Here is a 12,299-nt window from a genome sequence, read left to right as displayed (position 1 = left end):
TGTGTGTGCGCGTGCGTGGTGTGGGTGTGTGTGGTGTGGGTGTGTGTGGTGTGTGTGTGCGGGTGTGTGTGTGTGGGGATGTGTGCGGTGTGTGTGTGTGTGCGCGTGTGTGTGTGTGTGGTGTGGGTGTGTGTGGTGTGTGTGTGCGGGTGTGTGTGCGCGTGCGTGTGTGTGTGTGTGTGGTGTGGTGTGTGTGTGCGGGTGTGTGTGGTGTGTGTGTGTGTGCGCGTGCGGGTGTGTGGGTGTGTGTGGTGTGTGTGTGCGGATGTGTGCGGTGTGTGTGTGTGTGCGCGTGCGTGTGTGTGTGTGTGTGTGTGGTGTGGGTGTGTGTGGTGTGTGTGTGCGGGTGTGTGTGTGTGGGTGTGTGTGTAGGACTAGGCGCAAGGCCCGATCGAGGCAAAGGAGGCACCAGAACGCAGTGTAAGAGGGGGCGCACAACTCACTCAGCTATCATTCCCCTATTGTATTTGAAGCAGAGTGAAATAAGAAAAGGAGATACACGGCAGTGACTGCAAGCCAGATAATTAGAGATTATGCAGCTCGCTCTAACACCTGTATCTAGAGTAGTACACAAGCCCTAAAGTTCAAGTGTTATTTCTCCCAACTTTTTGAGATGAGGAAAAAGGGACCCTTAAGCCACGCCCCTGCCACACCCCTGATCACGCCCTCATCACACCCCTACGCATATCATAAAGATTTCATAAGAAAAATATGTTGTTTCATAATTCAAACCGCACTGGTCCTTTCTATCCTGGTTCATTTCCCTTCATATTAACATTTTAAAATTAGTAATATGTCAATTTAAAGGATGGGAATAAAGTTTAGAGTCAATCAAACATTTTTAGTAGAGAAATATATATATTTACATAGAAAGAGGGACAAAGTCCTGAAAGAGGGACAAATAAGGAGAAAAGAGGGACAGGGTTCCCAAAGAGGGACTGTCCCTCCAAAAGAGGGACAGTTGGGAGCTATGCCTTTCACCCCTGCTGGGTGGACATACGTCTGCCGGTTCAGATGAAGCACCAGTGAAGCCCTATTTCCCTTATTTCATTCAATACTGGCCTCTTACAAGCCGCTGGTGACTGACAGGCAATAGCCGAGATGCATATAGATCTGAGAGAACCAGACCGGAGGGTGGAATGGGTAGTTATTCCATTCTGCGGAGCGCACGTAATAAGTGTAGGCTTAAAATGTGCAGCAGTCACAGGACACAATTTTAAATGACACTATAATGCAGCCTCAAAATATATTTAGTTTTAGCTATTATTGCACAGTTCACCCGGAAGGAGCACTTAACGCGATTTCAAGTTCTACTTGATTGCCGCTCCGTGTTTTCACGGTCGTATTTCATATTCCGGAGCCCATCTGCATATAAACTAAAGTAGTCAGCATGTCTGCTGAGCGGCAGCTGCTACCACATGAGGGGGGCTGATCTACTGAGGCCTCTCTGCAGGGGACATCATGTCATCACAATCAGTAGCAGGTACACCTTTTCCCACGAGAAAGCTTTACCTTTTCTTAAATAGATAATCAGGGGAGTCTGTATAGCTGATAGTGTGGTGAAACCCCTCCCACAGTGTGATGTCAGGGCCACGGCCCTGACTGTTTCCAGTCTATGAAATAGATCAGCCAACAGATCTCTCTCCGATCAGATAGAGATATATCTCTTGGTAGATCGGCCGCCAATACCGCACTACAACGTATTCCCTGTTAGGCAGCCGGCCAAACAGGAAGTGACGTGCGCTTGCGGTCACTTCCTGTTTTTGAAACGCGGAAGTGCATTGTAGATATACCCTTCCACACACGCGTGTCGGAACGTCGTTGCTTCGCCACCGCCAACATTTTTTAAATCCCGGTCCGACACAGTGCGATGCAGGTACACACGGTAACGTAGTTTTGGAAGCACATCAGATTGAAGAGTTCTGGAGCACCCGCACCGCAGGTAACGTGATTTCCCCCCAGGTTTTCATTGGAGTGCGGTAGCAGTGCACCAATTGGACGCGCCGCACTGCCCCAGTGTCAAAGGGCCCTTATGGTAAAAGATGGGAGTCTCATCCCAATCAGTTTTATCATGCTGTAGAACTCTTGTGTTTTGGGAAGTACAGACTTCAGTTGTGTCCAATCACAGATCACCAGATGAGTTGAGGTGGCCATACATCTAGCAATGATGGGCAGATTTGAGACAAATGTCTCTGATCGAATCTGATTAAAGAGAAATCTGTCGGTTGCCCATTCACCGGAGGCAGATTCCCCATCAATTTCAGCAAGAAATCTCTCGGGAATCGGCCGAATCAGCTGCCCACCTAGTGTATAAATGTACACAGGCCCCCAAGTGTGTACATGTATACATTACCTGTCCTATGTCCCCCACTGTGCGGTTCCCATCCGTCTTCCGCTTCCCGTTCAAATGGAAAATGGAAGAGGAGGAAGCTGAAGACAGATGGGCACTGCGCAGTGGGCGACAGGACAGGTAATGTATAAATATACACACGGGGTACACATTTATACGCTAGAGGGTAAAGTGCTGGGGGCATTTGTAGTTACTGCCGCCACCACAACGGCCCGACATCTTGCAGCATGCCCCATCGATACATGCAACCAATTTCGGCATGAAAATTGCTTGCATCACCGATCGGGCAATGCTCTTGGCAGCACCGATTTTCATCCAATTCGATAATTATCGAATTGCATGGTCAATCGGCCACCAAGCCGAGTAGTGTATGGTCACAGCTGCTGGACAACATCACATGACCTGGCCTTCTCGCAGAGATACGGCAGGAGTGATTGTATGCATAGATTAGCGATCGCTTCTAGTACAAGGAATTATTCGAGAAAAGGGGATAATTAGCCATCAGGATAACTGGTTGTTAGGCAATTAAAAACCAAAGTCGGAACAAGGTCTTTAGAAAAATGCCCGTTTTCATGGCTTGTTCATGTGAAGTGGAACAGATATATATGTATATCTGAAACTATAAACTATCAGCTGAATAAAAAGAAAAGCAACGCTAAACATTACAGTAATTATTTTCAGAGAGCACGCACCTGCATGGCACCTGCGCCGCGTGCTGTCATGGCGAAGGCGATAAATGCGGAGAAAAATGATGTGCGACGCCAGCAGAGACTCCACAACCGCCGACGGTAAACTTTGATGTTACAGAGATGCAAGTACCACACATAATCTCTTAATACTCGCTGAATGACGCCTTCGGATATGAACGCAAAATTACCCAGATGTGAATAACAAAAACACACCTGCAGGATGAGGTCTACCGGCCGCGATTATTCCATAGCAGAGCAGAAAGTGGATGAGAGAAGGTGAAGGGCTCCATGAGGCATTAAATGAAATCAGCTCCCGCATTATGCCAGCTATTACCATTCATTTACAAAGCAGACAGAGACTCAGAGACTGCCATAGCTGACCTCAGTCTAGCATAGACTTTAGAGAAGACACAGAATATTTATATTGTGCTTTTCTCCGGGCGGAATCAAAGCGCCAGAGCTGCAGCCACTAGGGGTGCTCTACAGGCAGTGGCAGTGTTAGGGAGTCTTGCCCAAGGTCTCCTCACTGAATAGGCGCTGGCTTACTGTGCCGGAGTCTGCGCTCAGGGCTGTGCACGCAGCCATGCATGCACAATACACTGAGAGGCTGTCTAGTGCCCGTTAATGGAATGGGTTAAACCATGGGTTAAATTACTGTCCTCAGAGCTCACAATCTAATCCTACCACAGTGTAACGTCCTACCATATTATTATTATGTATTTATACAGCACTGACATCTTCTGCAGCACTGTACAGAGTACACAGTCATGTCACTGACTGTCCTCAGAGGCGCTCACACTCTAATCCCTACCATAGCCATAGTCTAATGTCCTACCATATTATTATTATTATGTATTTATATAGCACTGACATCTTCTGCAGCACTTTACAGAGTACATAGCCATGTCACTGACTGTCCTCAGAGGAGCTCACAAGCTAATCCTACCATAGTCAATCCTACTGTGGTCTTGGGCCAATTTCTCAGGTGGGTGGGGGGGGGGGTGGAAGCAATAACCAATTAACCTATGGTATCTTTATGTTTTTGATATGTGAAAGAAAAATGGAGTGCCTGGAAGTAGCCCACACAAGCACTGAGATAACATACAAACTCCATGCAGATAGTATCGTGGCCCAGATTTTAATCGCTTCATCACAGCTCTGCCCCATAAAGTCGTACCAACGTGAAACTGATATTCTGTACATCACTTGGCTTCTATACACAGTTTATATTCACTCATCATCCTTCCTGACTGCTAACAGAATTTGCCTTGTTTCATTTTGGATTTAGTTGAGCTTTAAGTAAAGATTTGCTTAAGAGAAATAAAGACTTTCGTTTCCTTTTTAATCACAAGCAGGCTCTCCTCCGCAGCTTTCCCAAGGGGGGCAGTAACACACTGTCATGCAGGTGACAAATGTCCTGTGTAGGCCTGACTCCCAGCCAGAAGCAACATAGGGCCCCTATCGGTGCACACCAATAAATCTTCCCCCTCTCCTGGGAACAAATCAGATGACTGAAAGCATTACCTTCTGAGTAAACAATCCGCCTACACTCCTCCTTCATCAGCAGTATAAGTCTGCGGTCTGATTTATAATACAGATACTGAAAAATGTCAATAGAGTATCCCCTTGGGCGACATCGCTGGGGGGCCAGTACAGACGCGTGTCAGCTGTTTAGCAGACAATGTGTACTGTAGTTATGAGGAAGTGGGGGGGCGGACGACAGAGCCGCGCACACTTGACGTCACATGGTGGGGAGCGGTGTCTTCGAACAAGTTGTCCGCTGATCGGGTGAGTAGATCCGCTGGCCAATCACTTGATTGTCGGTTGTTATCGGTCACCTCAGTTGACTTTAGTCAAGTGTGTGTAGGAGCTTTTAGATCCTCCCCCAATAATTATCTGATCAGAGAGAGATGTAGCTGACTTCAATCCCTCCACACACCACCCACGAATTTTCAATCGATTCCAGCATGACATCTTTAAAAATCTGTTTGTGCCTGCCGGGTCCCCCATGTTGCTGTCACTGCTTTTACCTATATTGCTGTCACTTACTGTCGGTAGTGAAAATCTGACAGATGTGTCATGTTTTGGACAAGTCCATCTCCTCATGGGGGATTCTCAGTTTTGTTCTTGGTTTGAAAATATTCTACGGAACTGCAGTTGCTCAGTTCGACTGACAAAACAGTGTGCACAGGAGAAAGGAAGCTGGCGGACATCTTTGTATAGATCCTTTTCAGGGAGTGCTTTTGTAAAGAATAAAGGTAATACTGAGAATCCCCCATGAGGTGATCTGTCCGCATTTTACTGCCTACTTTAAAGAGAACCAGAGATGAAGCACCCTCTTGTATTTTACCTTATAAATCAGTGGGAACATGACAGTAAACACCTAATCTGCTCTTTGTTTCATTGTTCTCTGTTTAATAATACTGTTATCACCTCTGATAAGAATCCCTGACTGAGAATTCAGTCTAGCTTTGCTACGGAAAGATTATAACGGAGTCTGTCTTCTCTGGTGTCTTTTCAAGCCCAAGCCTGCCCCCTTGTGGCTCTACTATAATGACTCAGCTATAATCATTCCTGGCAAAGCCAGACTGAATGCTCAGTCTGGGATTCTTATCACAGCTGATAACAGACACTTTTAGCAGTGAGGATGAAACAGAGAGCAGGGTAAGTGTTTTCTCTAATGTTCTTACTGATATATATGGTAAAATACACAAGGGTGCTTCGTCTCTGGTTCCCTTTAATCGGATCGTAAATAGAATCGTAATCGAATCGCACAAAGAATCGTATTGTGTAGATGGGGCTTTAGAGGCAGAGGATCAGCAGGACAACCAGGCAATCTGCATGGTTTAAAAGGAAATAAATATGTCAGCCTCCATACCCCTCTCATTTCAGGTTCCCTTGAATTCCTGTATGATCTTCCAGTACACCTCACAGTCAATACAACTGGAGTTTGGAAGTTACAATTCTTATAACAAAATTGTGGAAAGGAAGCAGTACTTTCCTATTTACTGAAAACTATAACGCGGTTTGATTTTAACTACATGACTTGAAGTGTGACTATACTAATAAGTCCTCTTCAAGGGTAAACAAGCCACTACAAGGCAAAGTTAGAAGACATCTGGAGCGGAGCAATTAAGCCTGTATACAAGACCACAAGAGAACTGGCCCAAGATACCGTAAGAATCCCCGACTGAGCACTCAGTCTGGCTTTGCTATGGAAAGATTATAGCTGAGTCTGTCTTCTCTGGTGTCTTTTCAAGCCCAAGCCTGCCCCCTTGTGGCTCTGCTATAATGACTCAGCTATAATTATTCCCTGCAAAGCCAGACTGAATGCTTAGTCGGGGATAACTGATAACAGACAAATAGCAGTGAGGATGAAACAGAGAGCAGGGTAAGTGTTTTCTCTAATGTTCTTACTGATATATATGGTAAAATACACAAGGGTGCTTCGTCTCTGGTTCCCTTTAAGTGATATAAACATAGGAAAAAAAGTAATTTACAGTGCATTGTATTATGGTAGAAATGAACATTTTATATGTATGTATTTTAGATTTTACAATTTTTCACAATAGTTGTCCTCTGAGAGTCACTTTAAAGTGGACCTGAACTCTTGCACAGGACAGAAGGGAAACGGAGAGAAATGCACCCTGTATGTATTTAGAGAGTTTAGCCAGTCTAATTCCCCCTCATCTGGGACTAATGACCACTGTAATTTGATCTCTCAGCTGTGCCAGCTGTCTGCCTCAGTAGAGCAGCTAATTTGTAAACACAGGATGTTAATATGTCTGCTTCCATGAAAGCAGGAGGTAGACACACTGCAGATTTATTGCAGGATTTGTATCAGCTGTAACAAACAGGCTTTTACGCTGTTCTGAGTTCATGTCTGCTTTAGCATGTGAAAAGTGTTGTCTCACTGATGTAACTAGCTCATAAGTGCAGGCAGTTTCTGTGCCTGGGAATCGATGGTAAAGCATAAGCACTCCATAGATGAAGCAGCGGTTACAGACGGACAAAGCTCTCCTTGGTACAGCGATACCCTCAGGCCTGCACAGCAGCTGGTCAGTCAGCTTGTGCCCTCCCACAATGCACTGCACAGCTCAAGCACTACAGAGAGCTGGCAGAGATCCTTATCTCTCTCCACACAGCTAAAAATAAAGGAGGCGGATGAGACAGACGTGAGCTCATCTTCTGCAGCCAGAATTACATTGAACTCATCACCTGGACCGAATTCATTTTGTGAGGAAGTAGATCAACCAATTTCTCAACTAGCACGCCTCGGCACGCACTGGAAATCTCACCTGACCGAGGGACACCGGGCTTTATTCCAAAAAGTGTCTTAAAGCGACACTGAACACGAGCGCCACAGAATAGCTGGGATGCAGGAAAGCATGAACAGACAATGTTTACAATCAAAATATCGCCCTCTGGTACCATTTCTACATGCTTGTAATGGATTAGGCAAATTATTCCTTGAGGTCAGCAGAGTGCAGAAAGGAGGGGAGGGAATTCATTCGGAGGCGTTAGCTGGGCTTGTTTGGTGAGGGAGGAGCCTCTGATCTGAATATTAGCAAGATAGAAGAACATTGGGCGTTTCCAGGACAGGTTGAGGAGAAGCTTTGTACTAATCATTACCTTAGGTGATTCTACAGTGCTTCAAACATATACTGAAGTGTGTGGAACAAAACAGATAGCATGTCACAGGCCTACTGGTAGGGCATTTACCAATCCAGAGGCGCCTCAGTGCTGGCGTGAGACTAGACAGAATTTGCATGTTTTAGTATGCTAATATCTCTCACTTTAGTTGTAGGCACAGTAGCTGTAATCCTTTGTGTGGTTGGACTGCAGCGAGTCTGTGTGTATATAGGGTTCATTACAATTGCTTTTTCTGTTACATTACTGCAGGAATCAGGTCACGGATTTATTTAGTGTCACATTAAACCTGAGCTACAATGAAAAAAAATAAAATGATCAGGCTAAATGATGTCTATAGAGGGTAACAGATCTGAGCATCGGCAAATCACCAATACAATTTAAATGTGGAAAATAGAACAGTGAACAACCAATGTGGAGCAAGAGGCAAAGCACAAGCCATGAACAACCAATCAGAGCAAGAGGCAAAGAACAAGACATGAACAACCAATCAGAGCAAGAGGCAAAGAACCAGCCATGAACAACCAATCAGAGCAAGAGGCAAAGCACAAGCCATGAACAACCAATCAGAGCAAGAGGCAAAGAGCAAGCCATGAACAACCAATCAGAGCAAGAGGCAAAGCACAAGCCATGAACAACCATTTAGAGCAAGAGGCAAAGAACCAGCCATGAACAACCAATCAGAGCAAGAGGCAAAGCACAAGCCATGAACAACCAATCAGAGCAAGAGGCAAAGCACAAGCCATGAACAACCAATCAGAGCAAGAGGCAAAGAGCAAGCCATGAACAACCAATCAGAGCAAGAGGCAAAGCACAAGCCATGAACAACCAATCAGAGCAAGAGGCAAAGCACAAGCCATGAACAACCAATCAGAGCAAGAGGCAAAGCACAAGTCGTGAACAACAACCAATCAGAGCATGAGGAGAAGAACACAACAGTGAGCAGAACAAAGACTAAAACAAAGTGCTATCAATAAAAGGCTGCCCACATTATAAAACAAAGTAATATCAATACCAGACTGCCACGTGATAAAACAAATGGAATTATTGGTAAAATATTGATATGTTACTCAGCAATGATCTGCCACAGGAACCTGCTTACCGATAGCCGTCGTGAGGAAAGAGACCACCTCAGGCTCCTTGCCATCGTTGTAGAAAGCCAAGTGCCAGATGCCAGAGTCCAGGTACTGGATAAAGCCGGTCTCATGACTGGTCACAGGAACCACCCCTCTGTGAAGCCTCTGAGGACCCTCCAATCCGCGGGACTCCTGGGCCAGGAGGCGCCTCCCATCCAGCAATTCAACAAAGTCAAACTGAAAGAAAAACACACATGGAATTAGTTTCTGCATAACAATATGTATCCGTCACCTAAATGTGAGCAAAGCAGACATTGTGACTTCAGTTCAGAGTAGGGTTGCCAGGTGTCCGGTTTTAGACCGGACAGTCCGGTTTTTGGCCGCTGTGTCCTGTCCAAAAAGGCATGTTAAACCGGACAATTAAGATGTCCGGTTTTATGCCTTTTGCCACTTGCCGCCAGTAACTCCGAAACATCCGTTCATCAGCCGTTTCGGAGTCACAGAGATCATTCTGCCCGATTAGCAATAGGGATTCGGGAAGCACTACTGTGGATATGGCACCGCCCCTGTTTGTCATCACATCACAATACTGAGATCCGCCTCCAACATGGCGGCCTGTACGGCTCCGAAGTTGCGACATGGTGATGTACGACATGCCGCGCTAACATGTGTGCGCATGCGCAGTGTCTGTAGTGAGGCTGTCTCCTGATGGTGGGAGCGGGGTTTTCCTGCAGTTTGTAATTCGGCAAAACTGTGCAGGACTCGTCACCAGCAGTATGGCGTTCAACTTCGGATCTGCTACAGGGGCCAGCACTAACAGGTAGGAAGATAGTGAGAGATGGGGACACAAAGCTCGGTGTTGTATAGAAGCAGCACGCTGTCACACATCATGCTTGTCAAACCTTATGTTACTGCTGTCTCTCAACACGATTACAGCAATTGAAATACAGTTTTGGGTAACAGGCCCGCCACCCGTCCGCCAGCGCTGCGCGACTGCTGATTCGCTGCCTGGCTGTCAGTCAAAGGCACAGCCAGCCAGCTTACGCGGCGTAAGTTACGCCAGCTTAAGTACCGCCCCCGAGCCCGCGCTTCCCGACGTTGCTACGTGTAATGCTTGTGCATTTACTGGTGAAAAGCGGTCTCTTATTATGTGCATTTACTGGTGAAAAGTGGTCTCTTATGTGCATGTACTGGTGAGGACAGTTAGTGACATGGCTATGTACTCTGTAATGTGCTGCAGAAGATGTCAGTGCGATATAAATACTGTAAAAAACATTTTTTTAAAAGCCCATTGCTTAGCTCCACTCTACATAAAAGTGTGCTTCTGACTCCGCCCCTAACTCCACCCCCTGTCCGGTTTTCTCCATCAGCCGACCTGGCAACCCTAGTTCAGAGTCTGAAGCGCCCCCAAAAAATAACTGTTTTTACTGGCAATTTATCGTCATCAATTAGATCAACGCTGCATTAAAGTGGCAGAACAATAATGTCTTTATACCCCCCAAATCCCCGGGGCAATATTCGGGGATCGCTTCCTTTTGCCTCTTTGAGCAGTAGCTCTGCCTCTGCTCATGTCAATCTCCACGGATGTCCACCTCTCCCCGCCCCTCTCAGTCTTCTTTCACTGAGAGGGGCGGGGAGAGGCGGAGATCAGCTGAGATTGACTGCACTGGAGGCAGAGCTACAGCGCTAAGCTCTGTCTCCCCGGGCAGCAAAATCCACGACCTGGAAAGTTGTGGAATTTTGCCCAGGGATTTGGGGGTATAAAGCAGGGGCGCTTTTAGGCATAGGCAGTCCAGGCCAGTGCCTGGAGTGCCATTGGTCCTGGGGGCTGAATTAAGCCCTGCCCCCTGAACAAAGGTGTGCCCCCTGACTAAGCCCCGCCCTGTGGGTGTTCTATTACTTGCTTCTGCTGCATCTGCACAGTTTCTCTCTGTGCCTTGTGCATCTTCCCCCCCCTTTTTGCCTCCTTGTGCCTCCTTCAGTCCCTTGTGCCATGTCTGACCCCGTTTGTCCTTCTGTCTCCCTTTGAGCCTCCTTATGTCCCCTTGTACTACCTCTGCTCCCCTGTTCCTCCATCAGTCCCACTCTTCCTCCTCCTGTCCACTTGTGCCTACTTCTGTCTCCCTTTGTGCCTCATTCTGTCTCCATGTGCCTGTACAGTCCCCATGTGCCAACTCTGTCCCCCTGTGCCTCCTTCTGTGCCCCGTTGTGCCTTCTTCTGTCTCCCTGTGCCTCCTTACATCCCCCTCTGCCTTCTTTTGTCCCCCTTTTGTGCCTCCATCTGTCCCCCTTTGTGCATCCTTCTGTTCCCTTTTGTGCCTCCTACTGTCTCCCTGCGGCTCCTTCTTCCCCCTTTGTGCTTTTTTCTGTCCCCCATTATGCCTCCTTCCCCCCTTTGTGCATCCTTCTGTTTCCCTGAATTTTTGTGCCTCCTATTGTCTTCTCTACGGCTCTTTCTGCCCCCCTTTATGCTTTTTCTCTGTCCACCATTGTGCCTCCTTCTACCCCCTTTGTGCCTCATTCTGTCCACTGTGTGCTACCTTCTGTCCCCCTGTGCATCCTTTTGTCCCCCTTTGTGCCTCAATCTGTCCCCAATTGTGCCTCCTTCAGTCCCCGTGTGCCTCCTTCAGTCCCCCTGTATGCCTTCTTCTGTACCCCTGTACCTCCCACTGCCCCTCTGTGTACCTCCTTCTGTCCTCCTTTGTTTCTTATTCTGTCCCCATTGTGCCTCCTTCTATCCCCCTGTGTGTCTCCTTCTGTCCTCCTTTGTGCCTCCTTCTGTCCCCCTTTATGTCTCATGAAAGTGGAGCCCTGCCTATGTGTATTTTCTGGTGAAACACTGCCCACATTACATGTATTTTCTGGTGAAACACTGTCCACATTACTATTATTTTCTGGTGAAACTCTGCCGTATTACGATTATTATTTGGTGAAATGCTGCCAAATTACAATCATTTTCAAGGGGGAGGGGGGGAGGGGGTTTTAGGGCACCACAGGTTTTCTTGCCTGGAGTGACAAAATGGCTAGAAGCGCCCCTGGTATAAAGACATCGAGAATGCAGCGTTTCAGCTATGATCTTATCGACAAAGATAAATGGCCAGTAAGAATAGTTATTTTTTATGGGCTCAGACTCTCTTTAAGACTAGTGTTGCTAACACTGAGTAGCTACGAGTACGTAGCTATTCGGAATTTAAATTTAAATCAGCTAGCACTGACCATGGGAGAGGGGGAGTTAACTTACCCATGCCACCTGGATCCAATGCGATCCCTGTGCATTCCATGTCACTCCCATGCTTCCTTCTTCCGGGCTGAAGGAGGAAGGGAGGGAGTGATGTGAAGCACGATATGGGACGCAAGTGGAGCATATCAGATCCAGGCAGCATGGGTAAGTTAACCACCGCACCCCCACCTCCCCCCTTTCGGCAGTCAGCATTGGCTAATTTAGATTTCGAAGCGGAGTACCTATGTACTCGTAGCTACTCAGTATGAGCAGGAATAATTAGGGCATTCGGTAAAGCAGAAAAGATTTGATTT

General features: G+C 46.9%; 1 protein-coding gene across 21 annotated transcripts in view; it reads right to left on the bottom strand.

Moving 5' to 3' along the window:
- The window catches only part of TENM4 (teneurin transmembrane protein 4), a 1,797,006-nt gene that overhangs the window by 234,169 nt on the left and 1,550,538 nt on the right, over window positions 1–12,299 (bottom strand). For all 21 annotated transcript variants that reach the window (XM_068266709.1, XM_068266713.1, XM_068266710.1 and 18 more), the window contains one exon: window positions 8,792–9,002. In XM_068266709.1, the coding sequence (XP_068122810.1) occupies window positions 8,792–9,002 (211 nt within the window). The remainder of the gene's footprint in view (window positions 1–8,791; window positions 9,003–12,299) is intronic.

The sequence above is a fragment of the Hyperolius riggenbachi genome, chromosome 2 (genome assembly GCF_040937935.1).
Source record: "Hyperolius riggenbachi isolate aHypRig1 chromosome 2, aHypRig1.pri, whole genome shotgun sequence".
Taxonomy (NCBI): Eukaryota; Metazoa; Chordata; class Amphibia; order Anura; family Hyperoliidae; genus Hyperolius; species Hyperolius riggenbachi.
The sequence above is the reverse complement of the archived record's forward strand: the minus strand, read 5'-3'. Positions and strand labels throughout refer to the sequence as shown.